This window comes from Oncorhynchus masou, chromosome 31, assembly GCF_036934945.1.
Source record: "Oncorhynchus masou masou isolate Uvic2021 chromosome 31, UVic_Omas_1.1, whole genome shotgun sequence".
NCBI classification, from domain to species: domain Eukaryota; kingdom Metazoa; phylum Chordata; class Actinopteri; order Salmoniformes; family Salmonidae; genus Oncorhynchus; species Oncorhynchus masou.
Window position 1 is genome coordinate 91,405,729 of NC_088242.1, and position 23,041 is coordinate 91,428,769.

General features: G+C 47.2%; 1 protein-coding gene across 4 annotated transcripts in view; it reads right to left on the reverse strand.

The window, feature by feature from the left end:
- Positions 1-23,041, reverse strand: part of LOC135524746 (dynamin-like 120 kDa protein, mitochondrial) — an 88,557-nt gene that overhangs the window by 53,498 nt on the left and 12,018 nt on the right. For 3 of the 4 annotated variants that reach the window (XM_064952536.1, XM_064952535.1, XM_064952534.1), the window contains 15 exons: positions 16,109-16,162; positions 15,756-15,860; positions 15,466-15,552; positions 15,046-15,159; positions 14,173-14,253; positions 13,912-13,986; positions 13,291-13,362; positions 13,087-13,186; positions 12,757-12,887; positions 10,444-10,516; positions 9,296-9,368; positions 7,295-7,410; positions 1,562-1,626; positions 1,366-1,442; positions 321-486 (listed from right to left, as the gene is read on the reverse strand). In XM_064952536.1, the coding sequence (XP_064808608.1) occupies positions 321-486; positions 1,366-1,442; positions 1,562-1,626; positions 7,295-7,410; positions 9,296-9,368; positions 10,444-10,516; positions 12,757-12,887; positions 13,087-13,186; positions 13,291-13,362; positions 13,912-13,986; positions 14,173-14,253; positions 15,046-15,159; positions 15,466-15,552; positions 15,756-15,860; positions 16,109-16,162 (1,389 nt within the window). Of the gene's footprint in view, positions 1-320; positions 487-1,365; positions 1,443-1,561; positions 1,627-7,294; positions 7,411-9,295; positions 9,369-10,443; positions 10,517-12,756; positions 12,888-13,086; positions 13,187-13,290; positions 13,363-13,911; positions 13,987-14,172; positions 14,254-15,045; positions 15,160-15,465; positions 15,553-15,755; positions 15,861-16,108; positions 16,163-19,169; positions 19,395-23,041 lie in introns of all 4 variants that reach the window. The other variant, XM_064952537.1, reaches the window with a different exon arrangement.

The window sequence follows — 23,041 nt, forward strand, 5'->3', positions numbered from 1 at the left end:
ATCTTCAATGATCTAAATTATCTCTCGACTTAGACCTGACACCAACATCTCCTTATGACATGCATCTCCACCGTTAGCAAGAAGAGGTTTAAAGAGCTATTGAGGCAGCAGCAGCGCAACTCTACCTCTAATGCTTTGTGAGGCAGCAGCAGAACTACCTCTAATGCTTTGTGAGGCAGCAGCAGAACTACCTCTAATGCTTTGTGAGGCAGCAGCAGAACTACCTCTAATGCTTTGTGAGGCAGCAGCAGAACTACCTCTAATGCTTTGTGAGGCAGCAGCAGAACTACCTCTAATGCTTTGTGAGGCAGCAGAACTACCTCTAATGCTTTGTGAGGCAGCTGCTTATCCGTCCACTGTTTGAGCTTGATGTCCACGGTGGTGTTGAAGGTACCAGAGTTCATGGTCTGGGCTGCAGGCAGGTAGATGTTCTCGATGACGTGGATGGACACACGCTCCCACAGCTTCTTCTCTAGGATGGCCTCCCTACAGGGTTAAGATAGGAAAACAAGTGCTTCTTGGTTGGACAGCAGTTTTGAAGACGACGCTGTGTGAGTGTACGTTAAGTACACGGTTAGGTACAGCGGTTAGTGCCGCAAACACTGGTGCACACAGCCTACACCAGAGTCAGCATGGGCTTGAATCCAACCCAGTGCACTTCTGACTCGCAATCTAGAACCTCACCTGTCTTCACAGTTCCATCTCAATATATAAATATAAACTCACAAAGACAAAAAAATATTTGTGAAAAGTCTCAATTTGCTTCCTTTGGTTATGTCCTCTCCAGATTTACAGCTGATCTGAACAGGCATAATAGCTGAAAGCAATAGGGCAGAAAGCAGTAGTGATGTGTCCTTTGACTTTGCCAGATCTGTCATGTCAGGTTTTATGAAGGGAATGAAAATTACCCTTTTGGTAAATGAAATAAATGCTCACTATTCAGACTGCACTTTACTGTAGATTCCCAATGGTTGCACCCCAAATGGTGACCTACTCCTTATATAGGGGGCCATTTAGGCAGCATAGCCATGAAACCCCAGCAGCTTGTTAACTTAAGCAAGGCTCTTTATCTGAACAGGGCTCTGTGACAAACCCCAGCTCAATCCCCATGAGCTTATGTAAAGACTAATTACCCACCCACACCCATTCATAGCTTCTACAACATAGCTGGCAGACAGGCATTTCAGAATTAGTTTAACGGCCTTTGAATATGAAGCATTCAACACTCAGTTGATGTTGGCCATGTAAAAATTATAACATTTTTTTTTTTTTTTTGTTGATACATAATAATCAATAATAATGATGTACATAAGCTGCAGGTGACCAAACTTCCTTTAAAGGGGAAACATCAGGTCAAACACTAACCAGTGTTTCGGTGTCACTTGACTCAAGCTAATGACTTCGTCCAAGATTTCGTTCTTGGCTTTTTCGAAGAGTTCATTCTGGGAGGAAAAGACAAACAGAAGTGATTATTGGGCGGAATCTGGCACTCCAATATGGCCGCTCCAAAAATCTCAGAATCAGTAGACGAGTGAAGGAAAATATTGTTGACTTGACATACCCTGTCCAGCTCTCTCAGACGGGGGTAGTTGTTCTTCCACTCTGTCTCCAGGTTGAAGCGGGACGCTGAGAAAGGAGAGGACGGGCAGAGGACAGGGGGGGTTCTCTCATAGTGAGTCTATTTATAGGTCTAAATCATCTGTACTATATTTAACAAACAAACCAGATATTAAATTAGTTGTATAAATTAGAGACATTATAACAGCTATAAGGTACATAAAAAGTGAGAGAGGATCAATACTATGTATTTTGTCTCCATTGCTAAAGATCCAAGCCAGGGTTGAGAGTCAAGCAGCCCCTGATAGTAGCATAGGTGAGCTAGCTGGTTATACGGTCTCATTGTCCGAATGTCTCATCTGTTTGGTGTTATGAATTAACCAGTAGATAACATGCAGTTTGTTTAGGGACAGCTTCACTACTACCTGCTGTGATGATGAGAGAGTTCTACACATTCCCCTCTCCCCCACATTTCCCATCATCCCTCACCTCTCCCCATCATCCCCCACATTTCCCATCATCCCTCACCTCTCCCAACACCCACCTCACACACATTTTCCATAATCCCTCACCCCCCATCATCCCTCACACATATCCCATCATCTCTCAACTCCTCATCTCTCCCAACATAACCCCCCCACTCTCCCACCCCCATCATCCCTCACCTCTTCCAGCACCCACCCCCATTTTCCATAATCCCCACACATATCCCTCATCTCTCACCCCCCATCATCCCTCACCCTTCCAGCACACCCCCTCTCCCCACATATCCCATCATCTCTCCCACACCCCATATCCCCCCACTCTCCCACACATTTCCCATCATCCCTCACCTCTCCCTACACACCTCTCCTCTCCCACACATTTCCCATCATCCCTCACTTCTCCCTATACACCCTCTCTCCCCCACCATCCCTCCTCTCCCTACACAAAAGAGATGGTGGTAATTGTTGGGGTGGGTGGGTTATTGGGCCAGGATGTCCGGCACCAGGCTCGGTGCCTGTGAGAGGTTTTGACGTGCAGCAGATCAATAAACCACACAATGGGAAGGAGATCCATGGGGACACACCACAGCCACAGGGCCATAAATCTAGTCCCTGATGTTACTGTTAGAGAGGACCACCGGCTGCCGTGGATAATGGCCACTAGGAAGCAGCGCAGGGGCAAGGGGAGAAGTGTGGCATCCTGCGAGAACAGGCGAGAACAGGAAGGGGAAGAGGGGAGCGAGTAGTCGGTGGTGGTGGTGGTCAGTCCTGGCTATAAGAGGACATAGATGACTAGATGACCTAGCATGAAGGAAAGGAGAGGAGATTGATAACCTAGCATGAAGGAAAGGAGGTTGATGACCTAGCATGAAGGAAAGGAGAGGAGGTTGATGACCTAGCATGAAGGAAAGGAGAGGAGGTTGATGACATTACATTACATTACATTTAGCAGACGCTCTTATCCAGAGCGACTTACAAATTACCTAGCATGAAGGAAAGGAGAGGGGGTTGATGACCTAGCATGAAGGAAAGGAGAGGGGGTTGATGACCTAGCATGAAGGAAAGGAGAGGGGGTTGATGACCTAGCATGAAGGAAAGGAGAGGGGGTTGATGACCTAGCATGAAGGAAAGGAGAGGAGGTTGATGACCTAGCATGAAGGAAAGGAGAGGGGGTTGATGACCTAGCATGAAGGAAAGGAGAGGAGGTTGATGACCTAGCATGAAGGAAAGGAGAGGGGTATGATGACCTAGCATGAAGGAAAGGAGAGGAGGTTGATGACCTAGCATGAAGGAAAGGAGAGGAGGTTGATGACCTAGCATGAAGGAAAGGAGAGGAGGTTGATGACCTAGCATGAAGGAAAGGAGAGGAGGTTGATGACCTAGCATGAAGGAAAGGAGAGGAGGTTGATGACCTAGCATGAAGGAAAGGAGAGGAGGCTGATGACCTAGCATGAAGGAAAGGAGAGGAGGTTGATGACCAAGCATGAAGGAAAGGAGAGGAGGTTGATGACCTAGCATGAAGGAAAGGAGAGGAGGTTGATGACCTAGCCTTTCAGTCATGCAAGGTCGTCAAATCAAAGTTTATCGGTGGTATACCCAGTTTAGCAGGTGTTATAGCGGGTGCCTTGAAATGCTTATGTTACTAGCTCCTAAAATGTAGTAAAATGTCAAACAAGTACGCAATTTTTTTTTTGAAATAACAAGAAATATTGAACAAATCCAATGAACCTAAATAGCACTAGCAGCCATCAAAACGCTACACATATATACACTGGGTGAATTTCCACTCAATATGCTAAGAATGTACAGCAGAATGTATATTAGAGAAAGCTACAGTATGTCAATATTTCTTTACATTTTTACCTTTATTTAACTAGGCAAGTCAGTTAAGAACAAATTCTTATTTTACAATGACGGCCTACCCCGGCCAAACGATTCCCTAACCCGGACGGCGCTGGGCCAATTGTGCACTGATCTATGACTCCCGATCACGGCCGGTTGTAATACAGCCCAGGATTGTACCAGGGTCTGTAGTGACGCCTCTAGCACTGAGATGCAGTGCCTGAGACCGCAGAGTCACTCGGGAGCATGAATCCAGTGTATAGCAACTAACAACTTTCAACCTCAGCTGATATTCTTCACCAGTCTGGTTCTAGACCTGAACAGCACCGTTTCAGAAGCTACGCTTGTCTTTTAAATAGCTTAGATCACAGGAATCACTCTGCTTCTTTTATACTGTCCACCAGAACCCCTTACTGCTGCTGACGAGGCCATGTTAGAACCACTTACTGCTGCTGACGAGGCCATGTTAGAACCCCTTACTGCTGCTGACGAGGCCATGTTAGAACCCTTACTGCTGCTGACGAGGCCATGTTAGAACCCCTTACTGCTGCTGACGAAGCCATGTTAGAGCCCCTTACTGCTGCTGACGAGGCCATGTTAGAACCCCTTACTGCTGCTGACGAGGCCATGTTAGAACCACTTACTGCTGCTGACGAGGCCATGTTAGAACCCCTTACTGCTGCTGACGAGGCCATGTTAGAACCCCTTACTGCTGCTGACGAGGGCATGTTAGAACCTCTTACTGCTGACGAGGCCATGTTAGAACCCCTTACTGCTGCTGACGAGGCCATGTTAGAGCCCCTTACTGCTGCTGACGAGGCCATGTTAGAGCCCCTTACTGCTGCTGACGAGGCCATGTTAGAACCACTTACTGCTGCTGACGAGGCCATGTTAGAACCCCTTACTGCTGCTGACGAGGCCATGTTAGAACCCCTTACTGCTGACGAGGCCATGTTAGAACCCCTTACTGCTGCTGACGAGGCCATGTTAGAGCCCCTTACTGCTGCTGACGAGGCCATGTTAGAACCCCTTACTGCTGCTGACGAGGCCATGTTAGAGCCCCTTACTGCTGCTGACGAGGCCATGTTAGAACCCCTTACTGCTGCTGACGAGGCCATGTTAGAACATCTTACTGCTGCTGACGAGGCCATGTTAGAACCCCTTACTGCTGACCGGGCCACGTTAGAAACCCTTACTGCTGCTGACAAGGCCATGTTAGAACCCCTTACTGCTGCTGACGAGGCCATGTTAGAGCCCCTTACTGCTGCTGACGAGGCCATGTTAGAGCCCCTTACTGCTGCTGACGAGGCCATGTTAGAGCCCCTTACTGCTACTGACGAGGCCATGTTAGAGCCCCTTACTGCTGCTGACGAGGCCATGTTAGAGCCCCTTACTGCTGACGAGGCCATGTTAGAACCCCTTACTGCTGCTAACGAGGCCATGTTAGAACCCCTTACTGCTGCTGACGAGGCCATGTTAGAACCCCTTACTGCTGCTGACGAGGCCATGTTAGAGCCCCTTACTGCTGCTGACGAGGCCATTTTAGAACCCCTTACTGCTGCTAACGAGGCCATGTTAGAGCCCCTTACTGCTACTGACGAGGCCATGTTAGAGCCCCTTACTGCTACTGACGAGGCCATGTTAGAGCCCCTTACTGCTGCTGACGAGGCCATGTTAGAGCCCCTTACTGCTGACGAGGCCATGTTAGAACCCCTTACTGCTGCTAACGAGGCCATGTTAGAACCCCTTACTGCTGCTGATGAGGCCATGTTAGAACCCCTTACTGCTGCTGATGAGGCCATGTTAGAACCCCTTACTGCTACTGACGAGGCCATGTTAGAGCCCCTTACTGCTGCTGACGAGGCCATGTTAGAGCCCCTTACTGCTGACGAGGCCATGTTAGAACCCCTTACTGCTGCTAACGTGGCCATGTTAGAGCCCCTTACTGCTGCTGACGAGGCCATGTTAGAGCCCCTTACTGCTGACGAGGCCATGTTAGAGCCCCTTACTGCTGACGAGGCCATGTTAGAACCCCTTACTGCTGCTAACGAGGCCATGTTAGAACCCCTTACTGCTGCTGATGAGGCCATGTTAGAACCCCTTACTGCTGCTGATGAGGCCATGTTAGAACTCCTTACTGCTGCTGACGAGGCCATGTTAGAGCCCCTTACTGCTGCTGACGAAGCCATGTTAGAGCCCCTTACTGCTACTGATGAGGCCATGTTAGAACCCCTCACTGCTGCTGACGAGGCCATGTTAGAACCCCTTAATGCTGCTGATGAGGCCATGTTAGAGCCCCTTACTGCTGCTGATGAGGCCATGTTAGAGCCCCTTACTGCTGCTGATGAGGCCATGTTAGAGCCCCTTACTGCTACTGATGAGGCCATGTTAGAACCCCTCACTGCTGCTGACGAGGCCATGTTAGAACCCCTTAATGCTGCTGATGAGGCCATGTTAGAGCCCCTTACTGCTGCTGATGAGGCCATGTTAGAACCCCTTACTGCTGCTGACGAGGCCATGTTAGAGCCCCTTACTGCTGCTGACGAGGCCATGTTAGAACCCCAACCTGATTTTGTTGCTGTGTGGAAAGCCGTTGATTTAAAATGGGTACTTAATGCGGGAAAAATAAATGTATCTTTTCTAAATCTCTTAGAAATATTTCTCGATGGTTTATATATTGATGCATTGGATGGTTCTCTCATCGAGCAGGTTCCCACCTATAAATATCTGGGATTTTGGATTGACAAAAATTTGACTTTTTTTTTTTAAACATACAGATGAACTTGTTAAGATTTAAAGTAGGCCTCTTAAATAGAAGTAGTTCCTGACTCTCTACAAACAGCAGGATACAGGATGTACAGGCTACCTTCCTGCCAGCTCTTCATTGTGGTGACATTTATCAGAATGCAGCAGCCACTTCTCTAAGACCCAGTGTCTCATAGGACGGCAGGGTAGCCTAGTGGTTAGAGCGTTGGACTAGTAACCGGAAGGTTGCAAGTTCAAATCCCCGAGCTGACAAGGTACAAATCTGTCGTTCTGCCTGAACAAGCAGTTAGCCCACTAGGCAGTCATTGAAAATAAGAATTAGTTCTTAACTGACTTGCCTTGTTAAATAAAGGAAAAATAAAATATCAGGCCTCGCTTTATCAGAAGTGGCAGGTTTAATATTGATCACTGTATCCTTTGTCAAAAGGTCGACTGGACCTCTAAATTCCTGTAGATCACTTAATTTCTCCCTTTTTGCTGCACAAGCTTCCAACATATCACACTTCCCTGTTAAAGTAGAGAAATATGATGCTCACAGGGTTGGTTAACTCGATGTCCCTTGTGTCTCTACGTCGGTTAAATCAATAAGCCTTTGGGGTTCAAGCATCAGAGGACTATTTTGGGGCCCTCACCCGCCTGGTTACCTTTGAAGGCGTCGGCCTGCTGCTCCACTGACTCCCTGACCATCTTCCAGAAGCAGTCAGAAACGGCCAGACTCAGGTTCTTAGTAGTCACCTGGTGGGTCTTCAGCATGCCGTCTCTGGGGTGGACAGAAGGACACCGGTCAGGTTAACGTGCTCCAGCGCAGTTCCATTTCTATTCAATTAGAAAAATTATAGAATTGAAAACTATAGCCTTTCACCAAATGAATTAATTGACTGGCAATTCATTTTCTAAACCAAATCAGATGGAAATGTGGATGGTAGGGAGTCAGGACACCCACCTGAGTAGTCTAGATGGCAAGGAGTCAGGACACCCACCTCAGTAGTCTAGATGGCAGGGAGTGAGGACACCCACCTGAGTAGTCTAGATGGCAGGGAGTCAGGACACCCACCTGAGTAGTCTAGATGGCAGGGAGTCAGGACACCCACCTGAGTAGTCTAGATGGCAGGGAGTGAGGACACCCACCTGAGTAGTCTAGTTGGCAGGGAGTGAGGACACCCACCTGAGTAGTCTAGATGGCAGGGAGTCAGGACACCCACCTGAGTAGTCTAGATGGCAGGGAGTGAGGACACCCACCTGAGTAGTCTAGATGGCAGGGAGTGAGGACACCCACCTGAGTAGTCTAGATGGCAGGGAGTCAGGACACCCACCTGAGTAGTCTAGATGGTAGGGAGTCAGGACACCCACCTGAGTAGTCTAGATGGCAGGGAGTGAGGACACCCACCTGAGTAGTCTAGATGGCAGGGAGTCAGGACACCCACCTGAGTAGTCTAGATGGTAGGGAGTCAGGACACCCACCTGAGTAGTCTAGATGGCAGGGAGTGAGGACACCCACCTGAGTAGTCTAGATGGTAGGGAGTCAGGACACACACCTGAGTAGTCTAGATGGTAGGGAGTCAGGACACCCACCTGAGTAGTCTAGTTGGCAGGGAGTCAGGACACCCACCTGAGTAGTCTAGATGGCAGGGAGTGAGGACACCCACCTGAGTAGTCTAGATGGCAGGGAGTCAGGACACCCACCTGAGTAGTCTAGATGGCAGGGAGTCAGGACACCCACCTGAGTAGTCTAGATGGCAGGGAGTGAGGACACCCACCTGAGTAGTCTAGATGGCAGGGAGTCAGGACACCCACCTGAGTAGTCTAGATGGCAGGGAGTGAGGACACCCACCTGAGTAGTCTAGATGGCAGGGAGTGAGGACACCCACCTGAGTAGTCTAGATGGCAGGGAGTCAGGACACCCACCTGAGTAGTCTAGATGGCAGGGAGTGAGGACACCCACCTGAGTAGTCTAGATGGCAGGGAGTGAGGACACCCACCTCAGTAGTCTAGATGGCAGGGAGTCAGGACACCCACCTGAGTAGTCTAGATGGCAGGGAGTGAGGACACCCACCTGAGTAGTCTAGATGGCAGGGAGTCAGGACACCCACCTGAGTAGTCTAGATGGCAGGGAGTCAGGACACCCACCTGAGTAGTCTAGTTGGCAGGGAGTGAGGACACCCACCTGAGTAGTCTAGATGGCAGGGAGTCAGGACACCCACCTGAGTAGTCTAGATGGCAGGGAGTCAGGACACCCACCTGAGTAGTCTAGATGGCAGGGAGTCAGGACACCCACCTGAGTAGTCTAGATGGCAGGGAGTCAGGACACCCACCTGAGTAGTCTAGATGGCAGGGAGTGAGGACACCCACCTGAGTAGTCTAGATGGCAGGGAGTCAGGACACCCACCTGAGTAGTCTAGATGGCAGGGAGTGAGGACACCCACCTGAGTAGTCTAGATGGCAGGGAGTCAGGACACCCACCTCAGTAGTCTAGATGGCAGGGAGTCAGGACACCCACCTGAGTAGTCTAGATGGCAGGGAGTCAGGACACCCACCTGAGTAGTCTAGATGGCAGGGAGTCAGGACACCCACCTGAGTAGTCTAGATGGCAGGGAGTGAGGACACCCACCTGAGTAGTCTAGTTGGCAGGGAGTCAGGACACCCACCTCAGTAGTCTGGAGTTCTGGAAGAAGTCCTCTTCGTAGTCTTTGATGGAGTCAATGCTTTCCCCGGCACTGCCTAAAGAAGAGGGGACAATGAATCACTGATGTGAGTCTAAGGCCTGACCACGGGACAAGTATGACTATAGAACTTTGTGTTATTATTACCCCAGCATGTCCGTTATTCCAGAGAACCATTCACACGGGAAGAGGCTTTCCAAACTAGCCCCTGGAATTCCATTTTTAATTGATATATATATATATATATATTTTTTTTTTCTTATAATGGAAGCCTGGAGGTTTTTATTTTAGGCGTGAAGATACCTCAACAAGTCTAGACAATAATAAGCAACACTGATAACTCGTGCTTGGCTGCCAAATGTGTTGGTGTCCCAATAATTTTTAAACTGTCTGTCCTAATGAAAATGCCATCTGTTCTGCTATTTTGAGCCGCTGGACAGAGCACCTGCACTTGAGATGTGTTTATAGATGAGAAAGTGAACTTTTTCAATCTCCAAAAAGTTTAGCTTAGAGGGAAAATCGGAGATGCCCTGCGATCTACTGCCTATATCTACAGCCAGAGTTTCATTAAAATAGGCCTAGGGACGATTGCACATGGAATTAAACTCTTTTGGCCATTTTCAACTTCCATTCATCGGCACAAAAAAAAGCCTCTAAACAAAAGTATTCACTGTGAAAGTAGATACATTTTGGTCATTCATATGAAATACTATATATGCACAGCACTTCTTGTTTTCTTGCTCAAACAGCGCAGCACCTGTTACGCATGTGACTCGTATTGTCAGAGGACTTGGGAGTTTGCCAAAAAACTGTAGGTTATTCTGGCTAGAATTGTTACTCTCCTGCTCTCCTGCCTTTTTGTTAAAATGTTTGACATCGATAAACAACACACACATTCTCAACGCCAGCCATGCGTTCTCTCGTAGGCTACACATGTACCTCAATTCTTTACTTTTCTAAGGAAGCATAAAAACAACAGAACATGTTGAAGTGAACAGTCCTGTCTTTTTAGATGCGTTTAAGATAGTTCTGTTGTTTGAATGCTTCCTTAGAAACGTATAGATTTGAGTTACATGTGTAGCCTAGTTTGATTTAAATAAGATCTGATGGGTTGAAAGGGGAGTGCATCTTACCTTTCCCAGTCACCACAGCAAAGTAACCCAAGGCTTTCATAGGGAACAACTTTCCTTCAACAATCTGTTGAATCTGTAGGGGGAAAACACATGAATAAAATCCCAGATGAGAAGGCTTTAGATTTCATTCAGTCTGTACCTCGTGACTGTTTGAGTGTACTATTCAGCTTTTACAACTAATGAAAGGCTACCCCCTTTGTGGCTACGGAGGGATATAATAGTTCTCAGACCATTTTAACTTGTCAAATGTATATCGTCCATGCTCATTGGGATTACCTTGACCACGGTTGTCAGTTGAACTTCCCGTTGCAAAACGTCTTGAGCGTGTGTGATGCATGTGTCGTGGCGGGTGTGATGTCGTGTCGTGGCGGGTGTGATGCATGTGTCGTGGCGGGTGTGATGCCGTGTCGTGGCGGGTGTGATGCCGTGTCGTGGCGGGTGTGATGCATGTGTCGTGGCGGGTGTGATGCATGTGTCGTGGCGGGTGTGATGCATGTGTCGTGGCGGGTGTGATGCCGTGTCGTGGCGGGTGTGATGCCGTGTCGTGGCGGGTGTGATGCATGTGTCGTGGCGGGTGTGATGCCGTGTCGTGGCGGGTGTGATGTGACTGCTCTTCTCTGTATCACGGAGGCGCTCCGCACTGCTAAAGCTAACTCTCTCTCCTCTGCTCTCATCCTTCTAGACCTATCGGCTGCCTTCGATACTGTGAACCATCAGATCCTCCTCTCCACCCTCTCCGAGTTGGGCATCTCCGGCGCGGCCCACGCTTGGATTGCGTCCTACCTGACAGGTCGCTCCTACCAGGTGGCGTGGCGAAAATCTGTCTCCTCGCCACGCGCTCTCACCACTGGTGTCCCCCAGGGCTCTGTTCTAGGCCCTCTCCTATTCTCGCTATACACCAAGTCACTTGGCTCTGTCATAACCTCACATGGTCTCTCCTATCATTGCTATGCAGACGACACACAATTAATCTTCTCCTTTCCCCCTTCTGATGACCAGGTGGCGAATCGCATCTCTGCATGTCTGGCAGACATATCAGTGTGGATGACGGATCACCACCTCAAGCTGAACCTCGGCAAGACGGAGCTGCTCTTCCTCCCGGGGAAGGACTGCCCGTTCCATGATCTCGCCATCACGGTTGACAACTCCATTGTGTCCTCCTCCCAGAGCGCTAAGAACCTTGGCGTGATCCTGGACAACACCCTGTCGTTTTCAACTAACATCAAGGCGGTGGCCCGTTCCTGTAGGTTCATGCTCTACAACATCCGCAGAGTACGACCCTACCTCACACAGGAAGCGGCGCAGGTCCTAATCCAGGCACTTGTCATCTCCCGTCTGGATTACTGCAACTCGCTGTTGGCTGGGCTCCCTGCCTGTGCCATTAAACCCCTACAACTCATCCAGAACGCCGCAGCCCGTCTGGTGTTCAACCTTCCCAAGTTCTCTCACGTCACCCCGCTCATCCGCTCTCTCCACTGGCTTCCAGTTGAAGCTCGCATCCGCTACAAGACCATGGTGCTTGCCTACGGAGCTGTGAGGGGAACGGCACCGCAGTACCTCCAGGCTCTGATCAGGCCCTACACCCAAACAAGGGCACTGCGTTCATCCACCTCTGGCCTGCTCGCCTCCCTACCACTGAGGAAGTACAGTTCCCGCTCAGCCCAGTCAAAACTATTCGCTGCTCTGGCCCCCCAATGGTGGAACAAACTCCCTCACGACGCCAGGACAGCGGAGTCAATCACCACCTTCCGGAGACACCTGAAACCCCACCTCTTTAAGGAATACCTAGGATAGGATAAAGTAATCCTTCTCACCCCCCTTAAATGATTTAGATGCACTATTGTAAAGTGGCTGTTCCACTGGATGTCATAAGGTGAATTCACCAATTTGTAAGTCGCTCTGGATAAGAGCGTCTGCCAAATGACTTAAATGTAAATGTAATGTGTCGTGGCGGGTGTGATGCATGTGTCGTGGCGGGTGTGATGCCGTGTCGTGGCGGGTGTGATGCCGTGTCGTGGCGGGTGTGATGCCGTGTCGTGGCGGGTGTGATGCATGTGTCGTGGCGGGTGTGATGCCGTGTCGTGGCGGGTGTGATGCATGTGTCGTGGCGGGTGTGATGCCGTGTCGTGGCGGGTGTGATGCATGTGTCGTGGCGGGTGTGATGCATGTGTCGTGGCGGGTGTGATGCATGTGTCGTGGCGGGTGTGATGCATGTGTCGTGGCGGGTGTGATGCATGTGTCGTGGCGGGTGTGATGCCGTGTCGTGGCGGGTGTGATGCCGTGTCGTGGCGGGTGTGCGAGTTTATATCTCACCCGGTTAGGGCTGGCCAGGTTCTTCTCTGCTAGGTCGACTTTGGTCAGGACAAAGATGGTCCTCTTCCCCTGCGGGTCCATCTGACTGACCAGGTCCGTGACGATGCTGCGCTCTGCATCCACTGACCCATCTGAGGACCAGAGAGATAAAGGGTAAGAAAACAGCAGGTCAGGTAGAGGAAAGGAGAAGAGACAAGAGGACACAGAAGCGGAGGAGAGGAGACCGAAGCGAACAGAGGATCAAAGTGGAGGCGAGGGAGTAAAGAGGGAGAGGATGTTCTGTTTGGTCAGAGGAAGTTGACTGCAGTGTTGACTGCAGTGTTGACTCACCCTGGATACAGAGGATGATGGCATTGGGGTTCTGCATGTAGTTCTTACTGATGCTGAAAATGGTCTCCTTGGTGTCTGCTGCCATGCCTGCTGTCACAGTCTGAGAGGAACACACAACATCACTGCTCCTACTACTGTACGGTCACTGTTTTCATACGCGCGTGTGTGTGTTTCTGCATGTGCGTGAGTGAGTGAAGTACTCACACTGATGACTCCTGGTAGGTCTACTAGCACCATCCTCTGGATGCCTGGTCCTTTGACACTCAGAGAGATCGTCTGTCCCACAGGAGAAAGGAAAAACATTTAGCACTACAAACAGTCAGGGATCGACACAGAGCTGGTACAACGCTGAGTACTAGTGAGCTTTCATTATATAGCTGTTAGAGACCCAAATAGCACCTTATTCACTAGTCTAGTGCACTACTTTTGACCACTCCTTTTGAACAGAGACCTACTATTATATCAAAAGTAGTACACTATATAGGGGGCTCCTGAGTGGCGCAGAGGTCTAAGACATGGCATCTCAGTGCTAGAGGCGTCACTACAGACCCTGGTTCGAATCCAGGCTGTATCACAACCGGCCGTGATTGGGAGTCCCATAGGGCGGTGCACAATTGGCCCAGCATCGTCCGGGTTTGGCCGGTGTAGGCCGTCGTTGTAAATAAGAACTTGTTCTAAACTGACTTGCCTACTTAAATAAAAGGTCACATAAATCAAATAGGCTACGGACGGGATCTACAGGGGGACATTAGGGATCTACAGGGGGACATTGGGGACGCAGGCAGAAGGCAGAAGATGTGGAGCAATGGGGAGTTCTGTCCTCACCTCAGGGCTGACTGTCTGTCCCTCCTTGACACTCTTCCTCATCCTCAGCTCAATCTCATGTCGCAGGGCAGCCAGCTACAGGGAGGAGAGGATCAATGGTTCACGATATGAATGAACCAATCAACAAAGTGGAGCGGTGTGAATGAACCAATCAACAAAGTGAAGCGGTGTGAATGAACTCCAATGAACATCCTGGTGAGAGGCTGATTCCATGGTGGGAGAGAGAACGCCCCGCTCCTCTATGCTGTGGGTTAAACTTACATCCTCCTCTTTTCCCAGGTCAAACTCTCGACTGCTGTCCTTGAACATGGCCACGTGGTGAGGTCCCTCGCTCAGCGTCACCTAGTAGAGGAGAGACGCAGGTGGCAAAATGCAATGAAAAAAACAAACATTTTTTACAGTACACAAAGTCCCCAGTCCAAAAGCACAATGTGAGTAACGCTGCCCACACAGGCCTCATTACACCACTCAAACTGTGGACTACAACGTCCCATATGAAACAGTGCAAACCTACAGAAGAAATCCACCAAGGCGGAGCCACAGTAGTAAGACAAGTCTGGACAAACAAAGCGGTCATCCCACCACTTAATAAGCTATATTCTTCAAGAATAATGGCTATATATCAAATCCCAAAATGGATGTGCCAAATCCCAGATTGCCCCTTTAAAATAAGAACATAAATTGGGTCGGCAGGTAGCCTAGCGGTTAAGAGCATTGGGTCAGTAACCCGAAAGGTCACTGGTTCGAATCCCCGAGCCGACTCTGTAAAATATCTGTCTATGCCCTTGAGCAAGGCACTTCACCCTAAATGCTCATGTAAGTCGCTCTGGATGGCATCTGCTAAATGACTAAATTGTATATATATATAAATAAATCAACACTTCTGCATCAAATGTATGTAGTTCTGTCCTTGAGCTGTTCTTGTCTATTAATGTTCTGTATTGTCATGTTTCATGTTTTGTGTGGAACCCAGGAAGAGTAGCTGCTGATTTTGCAACAACTAATGGGGATCCTAATAAAATACCAAATACCAAAGGTAAAACGCTGGCTACATCTTTGATATCTTTACAGCTACAGCGGAGGAAGGTAGGTGTCTTGAGGGGCTGAAGTAGTCCAGTAAATGAGTTCCTATACCTTGACAGGAGAGCGGGTCATCATTTCTCCAGAGCCCCGGGGGAAGATCCTAGCCTGGGCGATCATCTCCAACACACTGGTCTTCCCTGCACTCTGGTCTCCCACCACCACCACCTAGAGTAGAGGAGAGAGGAGAGAGAGGAGAGAGTGGAGAGAGTGGAGAGAGTGAAGAGAGTGGAGAGAGTGGAGAGAGTGGAGAGAGTGGAGAGAGGGAAAGGACAGATTAATGGGGTGGTAGAGGGGAGGGATTAGATGACATAGGTGTGATAGATAGAGACCTACCATTTTACAACAATGCCTTTCCAACAGGAAACAATGTATTTCTGGCAGTACAGTATACAGTACACAAAGGGTTCACAATAACGTCTCCATAATTTGATTGCATTTCCAGAAAGCCATGAGCCACTTGTTGTTCCTTACCCTGGGTAGATGGTCCTGGGTGTTGTAGTTAGAGTCGAAGTCTGAGAGGATGTCCAGCACCTCAGAGTACATGTCAATTAGAGACTTCTGGAGAAGGAATATAGATGGAAGAACACTTAAGAGCAATGCCTGATGGGAGAATTAGTCTTTTTACTGCAGAGACTATAAAATAATGTTTCAAAACAAATTTCTTGATGAACTTTTACTCACATGCACAACCCTGGTGTGTACGTGTGTCGGTACGTGTGTCTGTGTGTGTACGTGTGTGTGTGTGTGCGTGACTCACTCACCTTGACTTTCCTCTGGTGGATACCCTTCTCATCTTTCTGCAGCACCACTTTCCTCAGGTCCTTGTTCTCCCTCTCCAGTCTCTCCAGCATGCGCTGGTACTTGACCTGAGGACAACAGAGAGACAGAAGACTTCATCTTTAACAACAAATTCTCTCTTTAATTCAGTCGATTTATCAAAGTAAAACTGATGTTTTCTAACCTGACTTTACAATGTCAATGTGGTATAATATGAGGAATCGACTGGAGGAAAGGAATGGACCATTCGGTCCCTTGACCAAATTAAATTGGATTTTTACTGTGTAAATGTGTTCCACTTTGGACATGGAAGGATACGGACCATATTGTGCTGTACCTGAGTTCGGAGCAGTTCCTCTTGAAGCTGGTCCACCTTCTCCTTGTCTGAAGACTAGAGACACACAGATCAGTCACAGAGCGAGCAGGTTTATTAAACCTCGCTCTCACAAGTCTGGGACATTGTGATCCAGTCCAAACCCGCTGAGACAACTAGCATCATGACAGACAGCCAACATGCACATGACAGAGATCAGCGGGCACCACAGTGGAGGAAAGACAAGTCAAGGCAAAAAAAGGGGGATAACTGATTCCATTCCAGGTTGTACTCATTTGTTTGGTGTTAATCTGTATTACAGGTGAATCACAGTGCAAAAAAAAAAAATCACACAGGCACAAGTCAAATCCAACCCTGGAAAAGACAGCTGCATTATCGCAATCGTCAATCAAAAGAGATCATTATCCAGAATATTACTCCATGATGATTCACATGGCTTCGGCAGCCTCCAATAATGAACAGTTCCACACCTGCACTGCATTATTGAGAGAAAGAGATCACAAACCAGACAGAGGGAGACCGAGCGCCAATGAGTGGATGGATAGGGACGGCAAGGAGGGACAGGAGATTACACACACACATACGGTACACACACAGAGTACACACACATACAGTACCAGTCAACAGCTTTAGAACACCTACTCATTCAAGGGTTCTACATTGTAAATTAATAGTGAAGACATCAAAACCATGAAATAACACATACCAGTCAAAAGTTTGGACACACATACTCATTCCAGGGTTTTTCTTTATTTGAACTATTTTCTACATTGTAGAATAATAGTGACAACGTCAAAACTATGAAATAACACATGGAATCATGTAGTAACCAAAAAAAAAAAGTGTTAAATCAAAATATATATTTAATATTCTGTATTCTTCAAAGTAGACACCCTTTGCCTTGATGACAGCTTTGCACACTCTTGGAATTCTCTCAACCAGCTTCACCTGGAATGCTTTTCCAACTATCTTGAAGGAGTTCCCACATATGCTGAGCAATTTTTGGTTGCTTTTCCTTCACTTTGCGGTCCAACTCATCCCAAACCATCTCAATTGGGTTGAGATCAGGTGATTGTGGAGCCAGGTCATCTGATGCATCACTCCATCACTCACCTTCTTGGTCAAATAGCCCTTACACAGCCTGGAGGTGTGTTTGGGTCATTGTCCTGTTGAAAAACCAGCCATCCAGCCATGCTGGTTAAGTGTGCCTTGTATTCTAATTAAATCACTGACAGTGTCACCAGCAATGCACCCCCACACCTCCTCTTCCATGCTTCACGGTGGGAACCACACATGCAGAGATCATCCATTCTGCATCTCACAAAGACATTGGTTTGAACCAAAAATCTCAAATATGGACTCATCAGACCAAAGGACAGATTTCCACAGGTCTCATGTCCATTGCTCGTGTTTCTTGGCCCAAGCAAGTCTCTTCTTCTTATTGGTGTCTTTCAGCAGTGTTTTTTTTGCAGCAATTTGACCATGAAGGTCTGATTCACACAGTCTCCTCTGAACAGTCGATGTTGAGATGTGTCTGTTACTTGAACTCTGTGAAGCATTGATTTGCGCTGCAATCTGAGGTGCAGTTATTGAATCGGGACTAGATCTTGAGAGCCAGTTAACTCTAATGTGTTATTTCATAGTTTTGATGTCTTCACTGTTATTCTACAATGTAGAAAATAGTACAAATAAAGAACAACCCTGGAATGAGTATGTGTGTCCAAACTTTAGACTGGTACTGTACATACTGTACACACAGACGAAAGACAGGGACTGCAGCTAAGGTGATTGTGCTAACTACTAACTAACTACGGGATAACTTACGAACTAACTATGGGAAAACAGCATTCTCATTACGGAACTAAGAAGAAAGATCTAGTATTGATTCCTATATCATGATCTAGACATGTCCTGATCTGATCTAGTCCCGATCCTGATCTGATCTAGTCCCGATCCTGATCTAGTCCCGATCCTGATCTGATCTAGTCCCGATCCTGATCTGATCTAGTCCCGATCCTGATCTGATCTAGTCCCGATCCTGATCCAGTCCCTGATCTGATCTTGTCCTGATCTAGGACTACAATTCAATTAGATTTCACTGTATAGCTGATATCCAGAATTATTCCATAAGTTCCCTGCTGCATGGTGTGCTGTGTATCACTCCACTCCATGCAGTGTAGGTTAGTGGAGTGTTATGGGAGGATCGTTTGGTCGCAGTCCAGCGGTTTACATGAGAGAGGGAGCCAGGGCTATGTTACTGTGGTACTGAATTGGCATGAGCGGATTCTGAGATTGCCAGGCATCAGACATGCCATTCCACCAGTGGAACACAAAATAGTGTGTCCCGGCACACTGCCCTGACGGATACCATAAGGATGGATGATAATTCCTTCAATGCCTCGTTCAAACTAAGAGGAAGATTAAGGGAGATGGCAGGGTACTATGTTTGAGCAGGCTGAATGAAGCAAGATGGCAAATTGTGCTATGTAGGCTAACTAACACAATATAGGCTAACTAGCATATGTAGACTACCTTAATAATACAAAAACAGCTAGCCCAGAATCAAATAAACTGACAAGAACATTTTGGGCAAAGTGACACAAAAGATGCGGTTAATTAAATAATTGCTACTTATCACTGCATTGTATTCAGTGACTGGAAACTAGCACTACACAATACGATCTGTTGTTCGTAGCATATAGCCTTGGCTATAAAAAGACTGGGAGAAATCAACAATGACCAGAGGTTGAATACAGTACACGACAGTGCTTTCTTGTCCACTTTTCATAAGTGAGCTAAAAAAAGAGCTCTCGGCTTGCTCAATGCTACCAATCCAAACGACATATGACCATAGCAATTCCATCCACCAATTTCATAAACAGTACACTTATAGGATTACCCGGGCAAATTTCCATTAGTCTAAATTTGAACGGCAGGGGGTTTGTCCTTCTTGAGGAAGGTGGGTGGCTTTGGGTGCGGTTCTACCGTTTACGTTCAGACGGGGGCTTCTACAGGTGAGTGCTGGGTGTTGGTGTGGGGCGGGGGGGTAGGTCCTTCACCTTGCCTTTCTGCCGAGGGGGCTGGGGCTCGGGGAGCTGGTTGGGATTGGCTCGGGTATCTGGCGCGGCGGCAGGCTCAGAGGTGGAGGCGGCGGTGGAGACAGGCGCAGGGGTAGGCTGTGGGTGGGCTCTGGGCTTGGCTGTGTGTTATTGGCTGTGGAGGCCTGTCTGACCTCCTCCTCAGCCTGCTGGATCTGCTGCTGTATGAGAAAGAGCTCGTCGAGCAGACCCTGAGGGACGTCACAGTGAGAGAGAGGCAGGAGCAACACAGCCGTCAACACAACGTACTGTACCCGTCATTCAAGCAACACACTAACCCAACCAATCAGGCTTCGGGTTGTCTATGCCCAATCTATGCCCACAGGGTCATCATCATAGGACCTCTATGGTCAAAATTCTGTGACTGAATCTATGTCTAGGACTATATCTTGCCACCATCAGCGGTACCCAACAGTCAGGCTCTGTCACAGACTCCAGAACAGTCAGGAGACTGAAAGTGGAAGAGGCAACAGATACCACAACCAGTGTCTCGCAGCCAGTGGCACAAGTGGGTAAGATTCTGTACAGTTTCTTAGCAGTCTTCCATATTGTCCACTGCTATGGCTTTTATGGGGCGGCGGGGTAGCCTAGTGGTTAGAGCGTTGGACTAGTAACCGAAAGGTTGTAAGTTCAAACCCCCGAGCTGACAAGGTACAAATCTGTCGTTCTGCCCCTGAACAAGGCAGTTAAACCCACTGTTCCTAGACCGTCATTGAAAATAAGAATTTGTTCTTAACTCACTTGCCTAGTTAAATTAAAAAATATATATTAAAATAGTAATATAGTAATAATAATACTAAAACAACTGATGCCTACCAACTTACACAATGATCATGCTATTCGACGCAATGAAAATGACACAAGAACACTCTGAAAAACGGTCTTAATATTCAACAGGTTTTAGGATAATGTAGATGTGGAGACATTATTGAATTTCGGATAAACTTACTAAAATAATTGCAGATATAAAAAAAAATGTAATATCATCACCGCAAAAATTGTGGGATGATGATAAATCAAGCTACACAGGGAAGAGGGTTTTAAAATTCCAGTACCATTATTAACAGCCCTAGGTTTTTCAGAAATCCCAGTTGGAAGATTTGACAGAACCAGAAGGGAATAAGCAGGAAATCTGTGAATCTTCCAACCACCATTTCTGGGAAAATGGGAAAAGTTACAGTAGCAGAATGTTGCATCCCCTAGCAGGGAATGAGTGATCTGTCAGGGATGGAGCAGGAAGCTTGCTGAAGCCCAGGGGAAGATGAGCAAAGACACAGTCCAATGATCCTCAACTCATCCCTCTCCCTTGGTTTTAGCTGCCCAATGAACAGTACATCCAAAAACTGAGGCAACTGTTTATATTGAGAGACTTTCCAAAAATGTCTGAAGCAGGGTTGGGGTCCATGTGTTTTATCTCAGTCCATTCAGGTAATTAATAGAAATTATATATCAAACTCATTCACTTAAAATACAAATAAACATTGGCTGAGTTGAGACAAAATTGACCCCAACTCAGGAATCAAGTTGATCTATGATAATGTTTTTCCATGTTTGGGACCACTGCTGTAGACTGAAACATGTTCCTCTTAAAGTCACCGGAGTTCAACAGTGTGAAAGGTTGAAAAGAGTAAAACAACATTAAAAAAAGCAGGACTACTCCACTGAACATGGAGACAACCGTGTAAGAGCCCTTGAGAGGAGAGGAACAACACAAAATGGATGAACTGAGAAGAGAACAGAAATGGATGCAAAACAGTGTCATGGTTCAGAAGCTGAAGAGGATTATGTCATGAATGCAGCACAAGGCTTCTTTAAGAAAAAAACATGGAGAAGCGTGAGATGAAAAAGCAACGGAAATATCCTCATATGTCCGAATAGCAGTAGCCTATATTCATATTCCACAGATGAAGTTACAGAATGGAAGGTCAAGCACTGAACTTTCAAAAAACTATACATGGATCGTTCTAACACAAGAAAGAAGAATATTACCGACAGCATACAAATGCACAAGAGAAAGACTGGCACAGTAGAATGAAACTCGGTCCTTCAGAGTACAAATGTCGATGAAAACCAATGGTCCAAACCTCATGTCTCTATTATAATCTGTTAAGTTATTGGAGTTTTTACCCCTGTAGGATGGCCAGAATTAGGGTGACTAAATCAATGGAGACCACAGGTTTGTATTAGGGTGACTAAATCAATGGAGACCACAGAGAAAAAGTTGTCAACATAAGGAAAATTGCAGTGTGTTGTGTCAGCTAAAGTGGATTCTGATCAAGAGTAAAAGGTTACCTGACAGGCTCACTTTCCCATTGAACTCGTCATCTTTATTCTCCAATCCGTCGGTCATAAAACAACATAGATAAGGATTTTGAGACGTGACATGAAGTATTTTCATATTTTAGTAAACGCTTTTCATATTAAAATGTGAAATTCATGTTATTTTTCAAAGATTTCTCAACAAAAACATGCGTATCTCTGAAATGTCAACAGAGCATCGACTGTACAAGCTTTTCATTTTCCTTTTACATTTAATTCAACTCGTGTTGCACGAACCCGAGTGGCACAGCGGTCTAAGGCACGACATCTCAGTACTAGAGGCGTCACTACAGACGCCCTGGTTCGAATCCCCCTGTATCACAACTGGCCATGAATGGGAGTGCCATAGGGCGGCGCACAACTGGCCCAGCGTCACCCGGGTTTGGCCGTTGTAAGCCGCCATTGTAAATAAGAATTAGTTCTTAACAGATTTGCCTAGTTAAAACAAAAACGCTAAATGAGCTTTTTGCAAACTGCAGAAACAGCTTTGAAGACGAGCAACACTACAGGTAAAATCCTCAAAAGTAGCTGCAAGAATGCTGAACCACTCAACAGAGCTCTGTATTTATTATCGGATGTATTAAGTTACGAAATCCGACTTTTTGGATCTACTGTTAATTCAAATGTTAGAGAAAGATACAACTGAATGATTCCGAACACGAATTATGTGTCTTTGTAAAATCTATTTTATAGCACAAGGAAGTAAAATATCATCACCAAAGCGTGTTTTCACCCACTCTGGCAGAGTGGGTAGACACCCTATACAGCATATATGAAAAACCATTATGTACAGTGCATTCAGAAAGTACTCAGACCCCTTAACTTTATCGATATTATTACGCTACAGCCTTATTCTAAAATGAATTACATTTCACCCTCATCAATCTACACACAATACCCCATAATGATCCTTTACCCAGTACTTTGTTGAAGCACCTTTGGCAGCGATTACAGAATCAAGTCTTCTTGGATATGACGCTACAAGTTTGGCACACCTGTATTTGGGGAGTTTCTCCTATTCTTCTCTGCAGATACTCTCAAGCCATGTCAGGTTGGATGGGGAGCGTTGCTGCACAGCTATGTTCAGGTCTCTCCAGAGAGGTTCGATTGGGTTCAAGTCCGGGCTCTGGCTGGGCCACTCAAGGACATTCGGAGACTGTTCCCGAAGCTACTCCTGCGTTGTCTTGGCTGTGTGCTTCGGGTCATTGTCCTGTTGGAAGGTGAACTTGAGCTCCAGTCTCAGGTCCTGAGCACTCTGGAGCAGGTTTTCATCAAGGATCTCTCTGTACTTTGCTCCGTTCACCTTTCCCTCGATCCTGACTATTCTCCCGGTCCCTGCAGATAAAAAAACATTCCCTCAGCATGATGCTGCCACCACCATGCTTCACCGTAAAGATGGTTCCAGGTTTTCTCCAGATGTGACACTTGGTATTGAGGCCAAAGAGTTCAATCTTGGTTTCATCAGACCAGAGAACCTTGTTTCTCGTGGTCTGAGAGTCCTTTAGGCTCCTTTTGGCAA